At 37.1% G+C, this 21,485-nt stretch overlaps 1 protein-coding gene across 1 annotated transcript; it reads left to right on the forward strand.

Moving 5' to 3' along the window:
• Positions 1 to 19,380: 19,380 nt before the first annotated feature.
• Positions 19,381 to 21,255, forward strand: LOC124613143. The gene is made up of 2 exons (XM_047141761.1): positions 19,381 to 19,930; positions 19,961 to 21,255. Exons 1-2 carry the CDS (start codon positions 19,799 to 19,801, stop codon positions 20,183 to 20,185), a joined length of 357 nt encoding a protein of 118 aa, XP_046997717.1. The 5' UTR covers positions 19,381 to 19,798; the 3' UTR covers positions 20,186 to 21,255.
• The last annotated feature ends 230 nt before the right edge of the window (positions 21,256 to 21,485 follow it).

The raw sequence follows: 21,485 nt of genomic DNA on the forward strand, positions 1-21,485 counted from the left end.
TCAAAAAACTTCGCAACAGTAGGTAAATTCAGTCCAAATTATTTTAAATATGTATAAAAAGGATGATGGAAGGTTTTGGAAGGTTAAACTGTGAGCAAGATCTGTACTGATAATTATTAGACAATGTACTGTAGACATATTATGATTTCAAAATCAGAAAGCGTACTACAATTTATTTATATTTGATTTCTGGCAGTTTATTGAATGATTCAGTGATTAACTGGGCAGTGAATGTGTAATTAGTATCACAGACTGTTCCAAACTTCAGTGATGCTTATTGTGACAACTTGAACAGAATATGAAGAGTGTTATCTCCAATAGTTACTTGATGTACACTGTGTATTTGTATTGTTATGACTGTTATATTTCAAGGACAGTGATTTAAGTACTTCATTCATTGATTGTGTTAATGATATATGTTTATTTATTTATTTAATTTATTTAGTTAGCATCCATGTCATCATACAAACGATATTGGACTTGTCATACATTGAAATTAACAATATAGAATATACAAAATGAAATTGTCTACAGTTGAATTTGTCATACACAGAAATTAAAATATAGAATGTATGAAATGAAATTGTCTATAATAAATGACAGCAAACTTACAGTTTCCTTCCACATAAATGGTTTATAGTGATTTGTTTCTCAGTAAAAATATAGAACTAGTACTATAGATGGTAAAGTATAATAAAAGCTGAAACAAACAAAGATAGAAAATTTTGGAGGTTAGTTTGTAAAGTTACTTTCTTGGTCTTCAAGATATTCATTTACTGAGTAGCAACATTTATCAATTAAAAATTTTCTAAGTACCAGTTTAAAATTTGTGTTGTCCTTTAAATCTTTAATGTACTGAGGCAGTGCATTATAGAGCTTAATGCCTATGTGGCTTACATGCTTCTGAGTTCGTGTTCTCCTTACTTGTTCTATGTGGAGATCATTCTTGTTCCTTGTGTTATAGTTGTGACAGTCTGCATTTGTGTGGAGACTGCTTAGATTAGCTTTGGTTAAGAGTACACATTTAAGTCTATAGTATTGATGATCTATAATGTCATTGTTCAGTAACCTAGCATTGACATAATTATTTATAACAATGACATTATAGATCATCAATCAAGTGTGGTATGTGGTTAGCTGTTTATCTGTACAAAATTTAAATAGATGAGAGGCAATCTGGCCATAAAGTGGAAGTTATTTGGCATTGAAGAGCAAGTAAAGTGGTTCAACTGGAAATCTGTTGTAGCATACATTATTGGCAATAGCCTACTTTTGACAACTACTTTGCAGCGAGATTTGATGGGGTGCAGCTACTGAGGTATGTTGGTAGAGGAAATGGTTACACACAAATGGAGTATCAGTCATTATGAGAACAAAGGAAGTGCAGCAAAGATAACATCCTCTGTTTAGTTCAGTAAAGCTGATGTTGGGCAGAAGAATTCAAAGGACATAGGGATACAAGCTCTGGTTGAAGTGGCACAGTCTGTCCGCATGTGGGTCCACACAAAACGTTCTGTCACTAAACATACAGAAGGCTGTACCCCAGGGTGTGTGAAATTGTGGATGAGATTGAAAATTGGTTTATGAAAAGATTTCATGATAACTGGTCAGATCCAGTCACGGGACATGCCACACATAACTGGTTTGGTGAAGCAAAGGAAGGATGTTACTACAATCTGAGGCCTGTGTTCTGGTCAATAAGGAGAGCCTATAGGTCTTGACCCAAGTCTTCCACCTAACTGATCCGGTCGTAATCAAGACAGATAGAGGCATAGGTGATGTGTGTCATATAGTCTGCAACAATGTTGTCGGTGCCTTCAGTGTAACACATGTTGGTCATGAACTGACAAATGAAATCAAGATATCAAAAACGCCTGGGAGAGAGTTCCTCAGATGGACTGCATAACACATCAGCCAGATGACAGTGACCCATGTAAACCATGAGAGGTCTGCCCCCTTATCTCTTCTCAAAAGTAGTGGATGGCCTTTTGGGTGGTGAGAAGCTAAGAGTCAAAGGCTGACCACTTACGCTGTGTGTGTGAAGTTTATGAGAGAAAAACTGCAGAAATGGGGAATACTGGCTATCTCCTGTTGTAACACGGCACTGATAGTGACGTCACTTGCATGCACTGTTATAGTAACATGAGCGTTGGGAGATGGATGAACCAGGGTAGTTGCAAGCAGTAACTCATCCTTGATTTTATCAAAGGCGGAGGTGGCAAGAGTCACATCTGGTTGGTCTTCTCTAGTGTCGGGTGGATGCCTGATGTGTCTACATGGTGGCAGATGACGTGTAGGTACATGGTGAAAGACCCCACATATTAATTTAAAAGAATTGAAATAAAGACCGAACATTAGCATTGGCAAAGACATTAATTATGAATGCACAATAATATGCAGGCAAATGAACAAAAACATCATTCACTTTTCTTTGTAAATGATTTTGTTTCACTCTCTCATATATAGAAGGATGGTTAAGACATATTGCTCAATGTACGACGTGGTACGAGTATTTTGTATTATATGTGATTCTGAATAATAAACGACTAAATAATAGTATTAACTATTTTTACTGAAGTGAAGTGGAGCCAAGCTGGGAGGATTTCCTTCATCTTGAGAAGCACTGGGGTCCTTGGAGTCGGCTGTCTGCATCTACAATTGAAATATAGGGGAGGAAGTCTGTGGTCCTATTTCGTAAGATTAACGGAAGTATAAGTGCTTTCAGAAGATGAAGAATATAATTAAAATGTATATAGTGATGGACACACACACAAACAAACAAAAACAAGTGACGCAAGGTAAAGTGAATGAAGAATGGCACAATTGCATACACTCAGAACATGTACCAATAATGCAATTGTACTATCCTGTAATTTTTTCATTTTAATTATGTATCTTTTTTTATTATTGTTATAACAGAATACACAGCTTTTTTGATAACTTTAGTAAACGCTGATGGGACAGATAAAGGTCTAAAATTGTTTACATTATCCCTTTCTCCATTTTTATTAAGCGGCTTTACTACTGGGTACTCTAATCATTCAGAAACTGACCATTCCTAAATGAAAAATTACAAATATGGCAAAATACAAGGCTAACAGGTGCAGCACAGTACTTTAATATTCTGCTAGGCACCCCACCATATACATGAGAGTCCTTAGTCTTGAGTGATTTAATTATTGACTCAATCTCCCACCTGTCTGTATCACAGAGGAGTTTTTCAGGCATCAATCTTGGAAAGGCATCTTTATATGTGTGTATTGTGTAGATAGTAGTAATTATTGTACAGACTCTCTCTTAATTTCTATGTCTCTATTTATTCGATAAGCTTTACAAATGCTAGTGCAGGCTATAGCTCATCAGGTTTGTTTATTTTGGGTGTTGCAACGCCTCCAGCTGTGCCTGTCTGGCATGCACATGCTTTCGGTTTGTTGACCAGCTTGCTTCCCAATGTGCATGCACTGCGTAGCTCTGATACCACTTGTTTTGTGTCGAGTTGTGTACTGCATTGCACCTTACTGTGTTTTTCACTAGTTCATGTATTTCCTTACAACTGGGCTACATGCAAGGTGAAGCATTATATTTAGAGTATCATTTTCTCTAGACACATAAATGTAAAATTCTTCCTTGTTACAACCACTCATCATACCATTTACACATTTGACATATAAGAAGAAACACAAACAAAAATTTTCCTTAGCAACTAACAAAATAAATTCTGGAATGTGACTTTCCAGCAGCCTAAATCTAATATTACTATATGTATATACAGCTTAGAGGGTATACAGCCATTCATTCAATATATAAATGTTTTGAAGTCTTTCTGTGGGTAAAGGCCATTGTCTTTACCCATGTTCATGTGTACCAATCTGTATGCTCCCAGATAGGGGATTCTATTAATTATGTATGGTCCGGTGCATAGTAGTTGCCACTTGATGGATCAGTTTTCCAATTTTTGTGGATTTGGGATGAGTTTTAAGTAACACCTTCTATCCTATATAAAATTGTGCTCTACATTTCAGCTTTCTGTCATAAATTTGCTTTCCTGTAGATAGCTCAGGTTTCAAGGTTGATAACTGCTTTTCAGATTTTATCATGCAGTGAAAATTCCTGTGTCGGTATGATGGGTAAAGGTTTCTCCCACTCGTCTATCTGTTTGCAAATTGAACATAAGTTCATTTGGTGTAAATCCACTTGATGTATGGGGAAGTTTGTTAATAAATTGTAGGAAGGGAGTGACATATTCAATTCATTTGGTATGTTCGCCTCCTTAAACCCCCTTTCTATGGGGGATGTTTCAGGGTGAAATTTGGATACTAAAATGTGTTTCACTTTGTTGGAACCTAGAAACTCTTTCCATTTACATCCAACAAAATATGAGACATTATCTGTTAACAGGACTTATGGTTTTCCTACTCTTGCTAAATAATCCTGTTTGATTCATCTTATAATTGAACTGGCTGTGGTATACAATTTTATGTATTTGGTAAAAATATCATACAGACCTACTTTATGCTGTCCTTACCTCTGGGACAGGTTACAGCCACAGCCAAAGATACCTTTTCTTAAGGGTTTTTCCTTAGGCACAATGGGATGTAGTTCAATGTGTTTGGAGATGTTTGTATGTTTTGTTTCCTGGCAAACAATACACTTTCTTACCACCTGTAGTACTCTTCACCTAAGGTTGAGGAAATAACAATATTTACCTATTTTGTCAGTGCGCTTTGCAGTACCATAATGGCCCAAGCATTGTGTGTGATCATGATAAATTTATCCAGATATTCCTCTGACAAACACATGCGCCATTGTTCTTGTATGGGATGGTTCCTATGGAACTGAAAACCTTTGTGAACAGTGAAAAACCTTTCTAACTTTTCATCACTGTTTTGCATGTTTCACTCTTACCTTACACCAGCATTTGTCTTCCTGCTGTAATTGCTCCATGTATCTACACATGTGGAGATAACATGGTCAGAGTATTTTGCCCTCCATCAACATAGCTCTTATTTTCACCTTCCTGCTCTAAAAGATCATTGAATTCCTCTGAGCCTTGTGGTGATCAAGAAAGTGCATCAGCTATTACATTGTGGTTTCCTTTTATGTACAAAATTTCTGTTCTTGAAGATACATACACCATCTGGCTATCCGGTGGTGGAGCAATTTACAGGTTAACAATAACGATAGGGACTGATGGTCACAGTATACTTTTGTGTGTGTACCTCAAGGTGAATGTTCAAACTTTTTGAAGGTCCAAATTACAGCTAAACCCTCCAACTCAATAAATGATTATGAATGTTCAGTATTGGATAAGGTGCAGCTGGCAAAGTTAATTACTTTAGGAATGAGTTTTACCTCTTCTTCTACCATTTGAAAAAGGCACGCTCCCAAACCTGGAGAAGAAATGTCAGTGCATAAGCAAAAATCCTTCTTAATGTCTGGTTGAGATAGAATATTGGCATTTAATAAGGCTTGCCTGATGTTCTTGAAATTGTTTTGACATTGCTTGCTTGTCCCATAACAGAGGTCTGTTTTTCTGGAGAGGATTCAGTAAAGCATCACTGTTCATAAGTTGATTAGGGATGAATTTCCTGAAAAATGGGACTACACCTAATTATGCCTTTAATTGCCTCTTGTTTCGAGGAACAGGACAGTTCTTAATGGTATCAAGTTTTTTAGAATCTGCAGTATGCTTTCTGAAGAGATTATGTGCCTTAAAAATCTTACCTTGTCATAAATTAGATTTCTCGAGACTTGCTGTTACTCCATGTTTGGCAAAGTGGTTTAATGCTGGTTCAATTAATCTTAAGTATTCTATCGAAGTGGGTGTGGCGACTAAAAGATCATCCATATATATCCATCACCTTACTCAAAAGTTTGGGTCCTAGCACTTTGTCCAGAGCAGAGAAAAATACACCTGCACTTACGTTCAACCCGTACGATAATACTTATATTGAAGCTCCTGCTGTCGTATGCAAAGGCGGTATATATCTGACTTTCTTCATGTAGTTCTATTTGTCAATAGGAGGACTAGAGATCGATTATAGTAAGAAATTTAGGATCATGGGATTTCATAAGCTGTTCCTCTAAATTGTCTAGATGTGTTCTTACTGGTACAATAATCTTATTAATCTTGTGTGTGTCAAGAACCAAGCGCACCTTTCCACCTGGGTTACTCATGGCCAAAACAGGACTACAATAAGGGGAAAATGATGGTTATATTATGCCCCATTCAAGCATCCTGTTAATGCCTTTTCTTAATGCTTTCCTCTTTGTTCATGGCATAGGGAATGAAGTAGAACAAAACGTTTCTTCAGGATATACTTCCATTTTTAAGCAAGATCCTTAATTATACCTGGTCTCTTTTCAAATACATGTTTATAGGCAAGAATCAGTTCCCTAAGTTCTGCATGCTGTTCTTGAGACAAGAATTTCGATTCACTTACCTTTGTGTTTATTGTACCAACATTTACCTCTTTTGCTGCCGACTGTTTGTTGTTGTATGTGTTGACGAACATTGTAGTGCCTCAAAGATATCGGTGTAAATTCTAGAAACTCTCAGCTTCCACCATTTCGAACACCCGATATTTGAGGTACGAGTGCGGGAGAGTGAGAACGTTTCTACCGATCTACCTGCTTCTATGTGCAGATCGGAAGTTTGTTATTAGAAGACTGTAAGAGCGACGAGTCACTGACGATGACAAGTTTTTGCCACCAGCGCCACAGAAGACGAGAGGAAAACTCAAGGAATAATTATTTAGTATTCTTTGGTGCGTTGGTGGAAGTGATTGTTGTAGAAACAGAGAAGGAAACAATTGACTGTATACTTTTATCTTACTTCACGTCTTAGCTCTGCATGAGACAGGACGCGTGTGATGTCCATAAATTATTGTACTGTTACAACATATGATTTTGTACTTGTGATTTATCGAGTCTGATATTTAAAGACACAAGTTGACTTGCAAGAGTTTACTTACTTGTGTGAAAAAGAGTAAATATTGCTTCGTATTGAGAGTTGAAAATATACCATGAATGAACTGAAAGTGTTCTACGAGTACACAAGTTATTTCAAGAATAGAAAAGTAGAGTAATAAATTCCTGTACCTGGTATAGTCTTCAGAGAAGAAGCTTTTGGGAGGTGGATGTAGCTGATTACCCAGAGAAGAGGACTGGCTGCACGCAATACGTAAGTCAACTGTGAGAGACGTATGAATCTTGCACCCCAGTACCACACTATCTCTTGTCGTCTGAAAAAGGTTAGAACGTGGTGACCTAAGTGACAGGACCCGAAGAAAATGGGAATTTCAAGACAGAAACGGAGAGAAGATATTAGGTGTTGCCATAGCAACCAGGCATAACAAGATACGAGAATTGTTTCCAGTAACAAACCAATGGAAGAATGTTGTGAGTGTCACGCAGTAAAAGACGTGAGAAAGTAATAGTGGAGAAAACAGGAGAGAAGGACTCAACTTTTCGACTAAGAAGGTTGGGTGTGGAGAGTAAGCAGTCTTCACATACGTACATCGCGCCTATGCCAACACAGTAACCAGCTAAAACTCTACTCTGGGTGAGCGAAAACCAATAATTATTTGGTAAAAGTTGAGGGGACAGTTGTTGTCATAGTTATTATACTCAGAGGCGATTTTTTCAATGGTAACCAGAGCTAAGAGTAAAACAAATATGGATCAAGAACAACTAGCAGAACCCATCAGAGCAATTAGAGTGACCAGGGAAATGCGAGACTTGTCTGAAATAGCGAATTTAAATAAAGCCTAAAGAGCACATTCAGCATCTGTACACGCTGAAATTGCTGCTTTAAGAAAGGAGATAGGCTCAGTACATTCTAGATTAGATGACCAAATTGCTAAGTTGGATGACCAGAAAGCGGATTCAGCCACTCTAAGTGAAAAATTAGATGCTTTAGAGTGAAATTTTAAGTAATCAAAGTGAAACCTTGAACAGTCAAGCAGCAAATATAGTTTTATTAAAGACCGAATTTGACTCTTTAAATAATAAGATAGAAAAACTGAAGTTAGATTTAAAGAGTGAACTCACTAGTTCTTTGAATACTCACGTTATTTAACTATTTACTGAATTTAATCAGAGACAGAATGACAAATTTCAGAATTTTATAAAGAAACTAGAATTTTACAGTGAAGATAAATGTAATAATGTAGAATCTGAACTTAGTGAAAAATTAAAATTTTGTAAAAATGTATGTAATGTTAAATTTAATTCCATAAGACAGGAAATGAATATCTTGAAAGAGAGCACAGATCGACCTAAGGAATTGATATTGATTATTCAATCAAAAATTCCAGGTGTTAGTATACAAGCTGTTACTAAGCGAGCTGTCAGTTCGTGAGTAAATAAAGTAGAACAAAATTTCGAAGAAATAGTTATCGACTTTGCCATTAAGATGTAAGTAGTGTTGCAGAACCTTTTGAGCTAATTATAGATCGAGAAATGGCTGAGAGTATAATCTCAAGAAACGTTGCGACTGTTGCCTTTTCCAAACCTAATGATACTAACAAGGCTATAGATGACTCGTGGAAAGAATTCAACCTTGACCAGCACAGATTAAAACATAAAATAATTTTACATAATGTTTTGTTACCTAGTAAAGTGGTGATTTTGTGTTGTGGGGAACCTTTCACACAAAATTTAACGAGAAGTACAGGTCTGCACTTGCTCAAGTGAGGTGTTTTGCAGAACAATGGGATCCAGGTTGAGTCACATCTGTCTCCCAGGGACGTTAACGTTCTGTGTTAATGGATGGAGTGACGACCATCAGAACCCTAGTTGTTTTCGGTGTTTCTTCAAACTTAGTTTTCCTGCACTGAATTCCCTTCAGTTCATCCACTATTCTGTAATCTATTCTTGAATTCTTAAACTACCCGAAAATTTTAGTATGTAGGAAACCGGATATGACTACAAGATTGAGACAAATTTAAGATAATCATGGATGAATAGTGATCTCTAGACATGAAATGAAATGAATAAAATGTTATATTAGTGAAAAGTATAATATCGTGGTACTGTCAAACAAAGTGATATCTAGACATCATAAACTGAATGATGTACTTTATGTGTGTATGAAATATAGTGTAAAGTGAATAACTAAACTACTATATTATCATAGTGTATAATTTTCTATTTTTATAGAATATTTTTTATCTTTTGTGAGATGTAATGTAAATGGGAAGGTTTGTATCACATTTGGAAGGGGTGGGTAGTGTAAGTACAATCCTGACCAACACTAATCACACTCCCTACCTTTCAGTCAACCCTCACAGACAAGTGTAACTGATTCTTCACCATTTGCCATTCCATAGGTATTGCTAAGATTCTTCTTTGGGGGCTTCAAAGGTGAAGGTGAGAATATCTATTCTGTAGGAGACGTTTAATCATGCTGGCTCTGGCTTCTCACTCAAGTACCAACGAAGTAGGGATCCTGGGGAAGGGGTGTGGGAAGGGTTTTCCTGTCTTTGGGGCTATCTTCTTTCTCTTCTTCAATCTTAGCAACCACTTCTACTTTTTCCTTTCTTACTTCTCATTTGAGTACTGGTCTGTCTTTCCCTCTTTCCACATGCAAATACTTCTATCACTGAAGTCCTTATATTCCATGGTTTGCAATAACCTTCAACTTATAAGTAAGCTGAAGAAGAAGGATACACAAACACACATCTACATACTACAGAATAATTATGTACTTTGACGTGTTAGTGGAAGTGATTGTTGCAGCAAAAGTGAAGGAAACAATTGATTGTTTACTTTTATCTTACTTCACGTCTTAGCTCTGCATGAGACAGGACACATGTGATGTCCATAAATTATTGGATTGTTACAACATATGATATTGTACTTGTGATTTATAGAGTCTGGCGTTTAAATACACCAGTTGAATTGCGAGAGTTTACTTACTTATGTGAAAAAGAGTAAATATTGCTTTGTGTTGAGAGTACACAAGTTATTTCAAGAATAGAAAAGTAGATTAATAAATGCCTGTACCTGCTACAGTCTTCAGAGAAGAAGCCTTTGGAAATCGGCTTAGCTAATTGCCCAGAGAAGAGGATTGGCTGCATGCAATACACAAGTCAACTGTGAGAGACGTATGAATCTTGCACCCCAGTACCATATTCTCTCGTGTCATCTGAAAAACTTTAGAACATGACTATGGTATTTACCAATTGAAACTCAAAGTCGTGAGCAACTTCAGTTTCACATCTATCAGTTCTTCCTCTGATTAGGTCTATTTCAAATAATTGGTTATTTACTGTGAAATGACATTTGCAAGGGTCTATACCAATTTGTACTTGGTGTGTCCTAAATGTATCCGTACCAATTAAAGAGTCAACTATCAATTTTCCTATACCAAAAAATTGCATCGTGCAGAAAACTATCCTAATTGGACAGGAATTAAAGCTTGTATTTTGACTCCTTTCGACTTTCAATCAGGAGCAGTTTGTAACTTGAAATTTTGCACTGGCGGTGTGGGTCTTTCAGTACTTGAAAAAATGGCTGTGACATGAAATTAGTTGTAGCACCTGTGTCAAGCACAATGGGTACGTAAAGGTCAAATATTTTGGCTTTATTAGTAGCTTGTACCTTGCCCTCTGTCAAGTTTTCCTGTGTATCCTCATTACTCTGACACAGATAATCTTTCACAACGCTACCTAGACCATATTTGACAAAGTATGTGTCAATCAATCTTGTGCCCCACTCCCCTCCCAGGTCACAGAATGGGGGCCTGCCATGACTGGTTCAAGTTTTCCAATGTTGCGTTGGCATCAGTCTCCAGGTTAAGCGTAACTTCTTCTATATGGACTGTTTGTGTTTGATTACGCCAGTTTGTACCCTGTGTGGCTCTCAACTGAATTTCTCTTTGCCTTTGCGTGTTATTCAGCATATGTGCATTATTTTGCTGGCCAAATTCTGCTGACTGTGAATTATTCAGCTGTCAGGTATTGTTTTATGTTTGCCAGGCGAACGGCTGATTATTGTCGGTAGCTTCTGTCTGTACATTTTGTACAGGCTGGCCTTATGCTACTTGCCTGTTATAGTTGTTTTTGTTAAATTTCTGCCCATATCTTTTACATTCATCCTTGAATTTACGGCTTTTGCCATTGCCATTGCTATTACCATTACTGTTACCATAGGACTGTGTGTGGTAAGGTTGCCATCCGTGCTGTGCTATGAATCTGTTCTTCACTTTTTCGTCCATAAATCTCTGTGGCACTATGTGCATATTAACAGGCTTGAATTGTACTGGTCTCTTCATATATCAAATCTGTTGAGTCCAATACAGATAGAAAGTATTCGGTGTCATGTTCTGGAATGACTAAGTGTTTATCCCTAATGCGGACAGGTAGATAGGTCTTCAAAATTTTCAGTATGTCTACTTGAGACACTGGGTTTTATTCAAATATTTTTCAAAATAGCCCCTTAAGCTTCCATGTTTGCTATTGAAAGGAGCTGGGTTGGATACTTCATGCCTGAGTCTCTCTTGGTTGGCCTCAGACCAATATTTATCCAGAAAGGCTCTCTCAAGCTGCTCATAGTAGTGGCAACATTCTGCCATGTCTGTAGCCCATAGCAGTATGTCACTCCGTGTGTATCCAACAACAAAACTAATTTTCTGGGCTTCAGTCCAACCACGAAGTAAGACGGTTCGAAATACTCTAATAAAGACCATGAAGTTTGTTCTTTTCCATACATACTGGAAATTGTCAATGCCTAAGTAATCCTCCATCTGCAACTAATATTGACAAACATTGCCACACTGCCATTAACAGGCATGTTTACGTTCACTAGTGGTGTAGCACATAGCAACTGCACTTGCTCGACAGTTGCAGCTGCCGGCAAGTGTTGTCACATTCTGAAACCTTCGCTATTTTCGTTCGACAGGGTAGCCAGATATTTTGGCTAGTCAGTCAAAGTATCCAACAACAAAACTAATTTTCTGGGCTTCAGTCCAAGCACGAAGTAAGACGGTTCGAAATGCTCTAATAAAGACCATGAAGTTTGTTCTTTTCCATACATACTGGAAATTGTCAATGCCTAAGTAATCCTCCATCTGCAACTAATATTGACAAACATTGCCACACTGCCATTAACAGGCATGTTTACGTTCACTAGTGGTGTAGCACATAGCAACTGCACTTGCTCGACAGTTGCAGCTGCCGGCAAGTGTTGTCACATTCTGAAACCTTCGCTATTTTCGTTCGACAGGGTAGCCAGATATTTTGGCTAGTCAGTCAAAGTATCCAACTTGTCTAAAAACGTGGGTTTGTTTTCTGTCAAATGTTCCGAATGTCAGTAGATTTAGCAAAACTGCCTCCTAACCTTTCCTCTGCTTCCATTAAACCTGTATCTATTTTAGCCAAAAATTGACTTTCTTTGTCTTTTAGAGCTTCTTCTTCAGTATCTACAAAAACTTGCACTCTGGCACTACCTTTTCAACAAGGGTGCTGCTCTAATCCAGCATTCCGGTTTCAGCTTTTTCTGTTATTTCCTATACATCTGCACATATCTTATCTCTCTGTTTTTTGGCAAAATTTGACTATAAACTTGACTGGTTCACTTTTAGACTTAACTTTTGTACTTCCGTAGGTATGTTTCTGTACACATCTTGCAGCTCGCTGATTATGTCCATCACATTTTTTTACCAATCCACCCACTTGGGATTGCGTCTCCTGAATTTGAGAATATGCTTCACTAAGGTGCTGCAAGTTGATCCTGTTTATCATCTATGGATGATACTGTTTCCATTAATGTATTTAGATAGTGGAATATGTCAGTAATTATTTCTTACTTTAGTTGTTTCCTAGCTCTGTCAACTTCCCTGATAGCTTGTCAGATAATTGGGTGCATATAGTTTTTTTCACCTCACTGAACTGTTGACTAGTACTATGCTTGAAATCGTTAAATGCCTGATTTTTCTGTATATACTGCTGTCCTGTGTTTTCCTGATGTTTTGTGAACTGCTGTGTCATACCCTTAAGTTGTTGTGTTACACTTCCCTGAATTTCCTGTTGTTTTATAAACTGTTGTGTTATTAGCTGCATGAGTTGTGTCAAATTGTGTGTCTCACTAGTATTTACATTGTTTTTACAGACTGTTTCCTGTTCTTGCATTCATAATGTTGTGAACAAATAATCAAACGGAATATTCGCTGTTGCTCCCTTCAGTTTCACTATCTTAAAAAAGGGTTTCCAGGTGAGAACTGAGAAATTGACTTGTCGAGCATCATAAAAGTGACATCATGATTAGTTATGTTACCAGTGTCATCATTTATTTTTAGTGGGGTGCCAGCTTCATTGTTTAGGTTGCCATTGACCAGTTCATGAGCTGGCATGTTATCTTCAACTGTTGCCAAGCTCAGATTTCCAACGTCTTGCCATATTGCATTTTGTAATGAATTTTCAATGATGCCCATTTCGCTTGGCTCCATTGTGAATAGTTTTTAACAAAATTATGAATAAAAATTTTCAGAAATGAAGTTTTGTCTGTATCAGTAGCTTTCAGTTAAAGTAAGTTTAGCTATGTACTCACTAATGAATCTGGTTGTTATCTGACACAGTCTTAATTTAAGTGATGAATTTGTACTAATTTTCGTCTCTTCTGTAGAAATGAACTTTCCATAAAGGATATTAATTGGAAGGAAAAGAGATTATCTACTGTCAGAGAGATGGCGCAAAGAATGGCCATACAAGCATATAGCGTAGCAGCTTCCTACCTTTACAGCATTCCCAGTGCATCTCGTTTGTAAGCAGTATTTAATTTTAATTTGCTCGTTCAATCGTGTTATGATTCCAAACCTCATGAACATTAACATATACAATGGAAGTTTCATTAGTTCCTTGTAACAATAATGTGAATCACTTATATCATAAATTGAAAGGTCTGTCATATTTTGCTTGGCATTGTCCTTTAAATGGTCACCCTTGAATAGGTACGTGGAGATGAAAATGGATTACTAATTGCTTGAATAATTGGAAAAATTGATTGGAAACAATAGTTGAGAAAATTTTGAAGGTAATTTATGAACCTGTGCACAATCTTGGAAGAACTTAAAGTGATACCAATATCAACAGACCTTGTAGGTCATTTACATTCAAAGACAATAAATGTCATCACTGCAACCATTGAAACTGTCGAGCTGTCTTTAAGTTCTTAAATACACGAAGCACAATACTTTTAGTATAAGTAAACCAAGTTCAATAGGTGCATATCACATCTGTGTCGATTGTGTTCAGTCTTGAGTGTGACTATGTCGATGCTCCAGATATGGTATGAATTATTGTTGTCTACACTGAACCTCTTGATACAAGATCTCGGTGGCGAGTGAAATGATGAACAGGTAGGAGTTGCACTTATAACCATACAAATAAATATTCCTTTCCTAATAATTTTTTATAATACTTTTAATGAAAGGTTAAGATACATATTTTTAACAAAGCCGGTATGCTGGATCCAAGCATACGTCCATACACTATTACTTCCCGAAACAAAAGGGTGAAGATGCATGAATTAATAAATTGAAGAGTGTATTTCTTACATTGTATCATAAACATATTTAATGATGTATCAAAATATTAGCCTTGCCACAAAGCATCTCGTTAATTTACCTTTGGTTTCTAGCTCTTTCATTTTAACTGTACATTATATATAAGTAAAGAAAAGAACGAAAAATAATATGATTAAATACATTCACTACGCAACTCTGATCAAAGGTATTTGAGTTTTTTTATTCAAAACTGACAAAACCATTTTCCTGTGCCTCTCTTATGGTCATTATTTTGGAGCCCCAAAACACACTCAAGATGTTCTTTCAATCAGTACCCTCCTAGGAAAACCTTTCTGCATTGTTTCCAAGAAGCACATTTACTTGCTACTTTTGCTGCCCCACCTTAAACATCCTCTTTCATAAAACCTCTTACAAAAGACATTTTCTCTGTTTCAGTCCATCCCTTAAGTAAACCATCAAATTCCCTAATAAGGTCCATTGGCTGTACCTTACCACAAGGTTCAAAATCATTAAATTTTTTACAATTTATGAAAGATGAATCACCTGGAACAGAGTGATCACTTCCATCAACATTTTGATTGACCTTACTTTTAATTTCAGTAAATTTGGAATTCATGATTTCATTAACTCCCAACATTCTGTCCTTAAGTTTTAACACACATTTGTCTTCTCCTTTACTTCCACATTTAGAATTGATCCCTTTCCACTGTTTATTTTGTCTGTTCTAACTGCCTTTTCAAATAATCTTTATTATTGTCACAACAGATTTTGTTATCCTCATGAACTTTCTGACAATCGGGATTTATTGCTTCCAACCATCATTACTTATTTTTACAACATTGTTATTACTAGCATTACAATGATTGGCTATTTCTTCCACTTTAGAATCTCTTTTATATGAGTCTCACTCAACTGGCTGTCACAATTACTGTCTACTCTAGCAATCCTTTGGTCACATTTTGTTAAATTTTTGTTCGCAACCCCCAACTCTTTCTTTATGTTGTAAATATCCCCTTTTATTTCACGTATATTTGAATTCATTTATCCTTGTAGTTCATTCATTTTTTTATTTAAATTAATAAGCACAGCTGTTATTTTTGCCATGCTATTATCCATGGCACCCATACCACCATTTTGTTCTGTTTTAACTTAGCAAACATGTTGCCACTGACAGGTTCTTGCTTGACATAACAGTCTTGTATCAATTCATAGTTACTTTCAAAATCACTTACATTTTTGCCATTAGTGGATGAAGACCATGTCTTTTCTTCCAAAATGTGACTATTCGTTTGACTGTTATCAGAACTTCTTTCATTATATACCTCAGTAACTTGAAATTAAAATTAAGCAATTACAGCTCTTGGTCACAAAAATTGAAGTCTTTTGACTTGGTTTCAGCACTACTATGAGTGCCTTTATCAGAAGTAAAACACTGAAACTGGCATGTCATGTATAAATAACTATCAAGCGATATAGCTTTAGTCACAAAATTTTTAAAGTAGAATACATGGAAGGCAAGCCACTACAGGCTGGTCATGTATGTCAAGCTACAGTTAGCATCATATTTATTTTATGCATGACATGCCAGTTTGAATGTTTTACTTCTGATGAAGGCATTCATAGTAGTGCCAAAACCAGGTCAAAAGACTTAATTTTTGTGACTGAGGACTGTAATTGCTTTAATTTTAATTTGCAAACAGTTGCTGACCATGCAGCCATGTCTAAAACTTTATAATTTAAAATTTCTGCCTCAACAAGAAAATTAAGTACAACTACACTATCATCCTAATGTCCCATCATCAACAACTATTTTATTATCACTGTTACAGTTATATGTGTTAGTATTTAATTAAGTGGCAGACAACAGTTGGCAGCACTTCTGCTCTAGAGTCTTTGGAGAGACAAGTACTAGACTCTAGGTCTTTGACGATGTGTGTCTTTGTGTGGCTGTACACTGTGAAATAAACGTAATGTTCTGTGAAGCAGGCAGATTCTTTTTAAACCTAAAACAAGTAAAAGTAACAGGTTATGGATCCAGTTTCGCTTAAGTGTCATAAGCGAATTAAAGACTCGAAACAGTGACGAAAAGTTAGCAAAATACGATAACGTGTGCTTGAGAGTGAAAACCGTTGTTGTAAAACCTTTTGCTGAACTGTGTTAGTGCATGTAAGCGCCAAAAACGAGAGTTTTTACACACAGTAGAAAATACAGTAGTCAGAATTTGTCGTCAACTGGGTTTTGAGTGGAGTATAGTCAGCTGAGATTTGAGGTCAGAAACATCGACAGATGAGTTTTAGGTTTTAAGATTTGTTTTCAGTAAGTAACTTTCGGCCATATATTGTATTTTGAAGCAAAGATTCGGCAGAAATGGAAATGTCAAAAAATATAAAACCACTTAACGGACAAATGGACTGGCCAATTTGGAAACGAAAAATAAGAGACTTGCTGGATTACCATGAAGGTGAATTGGATGTTATTGAAAAGAGGTTAGTTAAGCCCAAGCCACTGGGAGACTGCGCAGCAGATCCACAAGCAAAGAAACACAAGGAACAGTTCGATTTGTATCGAAAGGCAATTAGTTATGCAAAGTGTATGATAGCTAGTGCCATCAGTGATGAAGTATATCAAAAGGTAATGGGCAAAGAAACAGCTAGTGATATGTGGGACGCCTTAAAGCAGCAGTTTGAAGCTTCATCCAAGGATCAGTTGTTCAAAATCTGCACAGACTTTTTCTCCTACTGCTGGCTACCAGGTGATGTTGTTTCCAACCACATAGCAAAATTGGAGAGTTTGTGGAATGAGTTAAACAGTGGACTCTAAGCTAAAAACGAAAGTGTTTTACCAGACCTTATGTTAGTGTGCAAAACGTTGCATATTCTGCCACGTGAATTTGAAACTTTTCAATCAAGTTGGATGTTGTTAACACAGGACGAAAAAAGAACATTTGATGAGTTAACAGTGCAGTTATGTATGTTTGAAAGGAATTTCTTGAAGAATCCAAACAGTGACAAAACACCAAAGGAAGCATTAATGGTGAATGTTAGTAAACAAAAACCAAATGGCAAAGACAAGTTCATCAAGAATGACCCAAGAAAAGGTGACATTTGCAATTATTGTAAGTGTAAGGGCCACTGGGTAAAGGACTGCAAAATGTGAATTTCTGATGGAAGACCAAATAAAAATCAAAACAGAAGTCAAGAAAGTCGTGCTGCTGCTAGTGCTGTGCTGATGTCTGTCTGTGAAGAGGCCTATACAGTTGAGTCAGATTCAGCATCGTGGTGGGTTGATAATGGAGCTACAAGACATGTAATAAACTGTTCACAGTATTTTACAGACATTCTAAAATTAGACACTCCATGTGGTGTAAAGGCAGCCGGAAGAGAAACTCTAATGGCAGTGGGAAAAGGCAATATTCAGTTATCATCTCTGACTGATGGGGAAGATGTGATGTTGTTGGATGTGAGGTATGTTCCACAATTATCTAGAAATTTGGTTTCGGTGTTGGCTGCACAGGACCAGAATCCTAATAGTGAATTTAAGTCATCAACAGGAGAGTGTTGGCTTAAAATTGATGACGAGGTAGTGTTGCATGGAACCCATGAGCCCTTTGGTACCTTGTACAAGACAGACATTCAACCAAATTTGCCCAAAGAAATTGCTGAAGTAAATGCCATTGAAGAAACTTCATTATTGCAGATGTATCATGAGAGGTGGGGACATCAGGAAAAACACCATGTCAAAGAAATGTTAGAAAGGAAATTAGGCATAAATGTTCCCTTGGAGAAGTCACTTTGTGAGCCACGCATTTATGGCAAAGCACATAATTTACCATTTGGTCACAGAGAGAAGTCAACCTGCCCAGGTGAACTGATGTCAGCTGATGTCTGTGGACCTTTCAATGAATCTTTTCAGAAGAAGAGATACATGGTTGTGTTCAAAGACAGCTACGCAAAATTTCGGTATTGCTTCCTTGTAAGGCAAAAGTCTGAAGTTAAAGATGCATTGAAATATGTTCTTCAACATTCAAAGATGCTGGGTCATACAGTCAAAGAGCTGCTGAGTGACAACAGTGGAGAATTCAATAGTAAGGAAGTTAAGGACATACTGCAAGCAGAAGATGTTACTCAGAGGCTGACAGCATCCTACACACCACAACAAAATGGTGGAAGTGAGTGGGACATGCTAACTATAGTTGAAATGGCAAGAACCTTCAAGTATTTAAATAAAGAAGCTAATTTACCAGCAGCCATATGGGTAGAATTGATTGGAGCATCAGTGTACATTTTGAATCGAACTGCAAAATCGTTTGTGGAAGTAATTAGTCCATTTGAGCTGTGGTTTTGCAAGAAGCCAAGAATAAAACATTTGCGTATAATAGGCTCTACATGCTATGCCCACATTCCAGTTCAAAGAAGATTGAAAATGGATAATAAAGCTGTCAAGGGTTATTTCGTGGGGTATGATGGACATGAGCGTTACCGAATTTGGGAGAAAGAAGAAAACAAAGTCATTCTCAGAAGAGTGTAATCTTCCATGAAAAGCCTGCAAATTGTGAAGAACATGTCAAATTACCATTGCAGCATGTTGAGCAAAGTAATCAGGGAAAGTATACAGCTGAAGAAAAAGATGAGATAAACTCCAACAAGGAAGAGTCTCAAGAATCGGAGACTGAAGAGGGCAGTGCTGATACCGGAGAGGAGGAAATCTTTATCCAGCCTCATTGACAACTGCGAAATCGTTCAACATTAATGAAACATTCGTAGCTAAATGACTTTGTAATGTTCACTGAAGAGATGATTAATGAAACAAATTAAGAACCAGAATCATATGAAGAAGCTGTAAATAGTACATAAAGTGTTTACTGGAAGCAAGCTATGAAAAATGAAGTGAAATGAAGTCACTACAAGAGAATCAGACATGGGAACTGATTACTTTACCAAAACGAGCAAGAGCTATACCATGTAAGTGGGTTTTTCGTGTGAAGACTAATCCTGATGGAAGTGTTGAGAAATATAAAGCAAGACTTGTCATCAAGGGATTTAATTTACGCTACGGTGTAAACAAAATTGAGACCTTCCATCCAGTAGCTAAACTGAGCACAATTCGTTCAATGTTAAGTGTTGCTGCAGCTGAAAAGATGCATCTAATACAGTTTGACGTGTCTACAGCATTCTTGTATGGGGAACTAGAAGAGTTTGCAAACTAAGGCAAAGTTTGTATGGACTTAAACAAGCCCCAAGATGTTGGAGTAAACGGTTTGGAGCATTTCTCATGTCAGCAGGTTTCAAGGCAAGTGATACAGATCCTTGTTTACATATCAGAGAAGAAGGTGGTAACAAACTGTTAGTTGCTCTTTGTGTAGACGATGGGTTAGTTATGGCAAGTGATCAGCTGGATGCCACAAACTTTGTTGGTGAGTTGAAGACTGAACTTAAGATCACTGTGAAACCAGCATCATATTTTCTTGGACTTGAGATAAAACGCTTTGATGATGGTGCAATCAAGACAAGTCAACAAGCCTATGCAAAGAAGATTCTGGAGCGTTTCAGTTTTCAAGAGTGCAAACCTGTCTCAATATCATTTGTAAAGGAACCAGATACATTACAGGTAGAAGGAAAGATGCAGAGAAGTGTCACTTTCCCTATCGGCAAGCACTGATGTACCTGATGCTTGGAATGAGACCTGACCTGGCTTATAGTGTGAGCTTCCTGTCCCAAACTCTTGACATCAACAGAAGATGTAGTGTGACTAAAGCGAGTACTCCGGTATGTAGCAGGTACATGTGACCTGGGCAGAATCTATCGTCCAAATATGTGTAGTGGCATATTAGATTGCTACAGGGATGCAGACTTTGGAGGGTGCAACAAAACTGGACAGTCAACACCTGGTGTACTTATTACATATGCAGGTGGAGCTATCTCCTGGCTCAGCCAAAGATAGGCAGTGACTGCAACATCTACAACAGAAGCAGAGCTGGTAGCTGCAACAGAATCTGTGAAGGAGATAATCTATCTGTGTAGACTTTTTAGAGGAATGAGAAAGCTGAGTGAAGTTCCAGTCCTTATGGTCGACAATCAGGCAACAGTGAAACCTGCACAAAACCCCGAGTTCCATCATCACACTAAGCATATAAAAATAAAGTATTTCTTCGTCCAAGAAAAGGTATTGGAAGGAGACTTAGGCATTCAACATATGTCAACTGAGGACCAGTTACCAGTATACTGACGAAACCGCTGGCAAAACCAACACTGTTAGATTAATGTCATAACATGGGTCTTTCATGTTGATGTGTTCCCTTTTTTTCTTAATTAAATAAGGGAAAGTGTTACAGTTATAAGTGTTTGTACTTAATTAAGTGGCAGACAAAAGTTGGCAGCACTTCTGCTCTAGAGTCTTTGGAGAGACAAGTACTAGAAACTAGGTCTTTGACGATGTGTGTCTTTGTGTGGCGGTACAATGTGAAATAAACGTAATGTTCAGTGAAGTAGACAGATTCTTTTTAAACCTAAAACAAGTAAAAGTAACAATCACTACCGCTCTTTCCTTATCAGCCGTTTTTATACAATTAAAATAGAACACTAAATTAAACAAGTTACTGAAATAGTTTTTAAATATATCTAACTGATGAGTTTAGCAACGCCAACTCTGGGTCCATTCAGTACTATTTGGTATTGTGTGGTATGTCGCCTGCTGCAGCACACCAAACACAGGATTGGTCCAATTTTCAAGATGACTGACCTCTCAGGCAGTCCAGTGTCCAGCACAGTTTCTCCTATAGATCAGTAAAGTTATTCATAATTCACATGGTCCTCTTCTGTTGTTTTGTCTCGCAGTCTAGCTCAAGTTATCTTTCAAAACAATCATTTTGTTCTAAAAACTTTTTACCAGGAACTGTGCATTTTACTCATCACATTCTTGTTCTCTACTTGAAAGTACACTCCACTAACAGCCACTTGTA

Source organism: Schistocerca americana, chromosome 4 (assembly GCF_021461395.2).
Source record: "Schistocerca americana isolate TAMUIC-IGC-003095 chromosome 4, iqSchAmer2.1, whole genome shotgun sequence".
Lineage (NCBI taxonomy): Eukaryota > Metazoa > Arthropoda > Insecta > Orthoptera > Acrididae > Schistocerca > Schistocerca americana.

Excerpts from the sequence above, each read along its gene's own strand:
- LOC124613143 (XM_047141761.1), top strand. The coding sequence starts at position 19,799 with ATGTCAGCAGGTTTCAAGGCAAGTGATACAGATCCTTGTTTACATATC. Across the intron at positions 19,931-19,960 it reads GTGATCAGCTGGATGCCACA|AAGATCACTGTGAAACCAGC; the intron begins AACTTTGTTGGT and ends AAGACTGAACTT.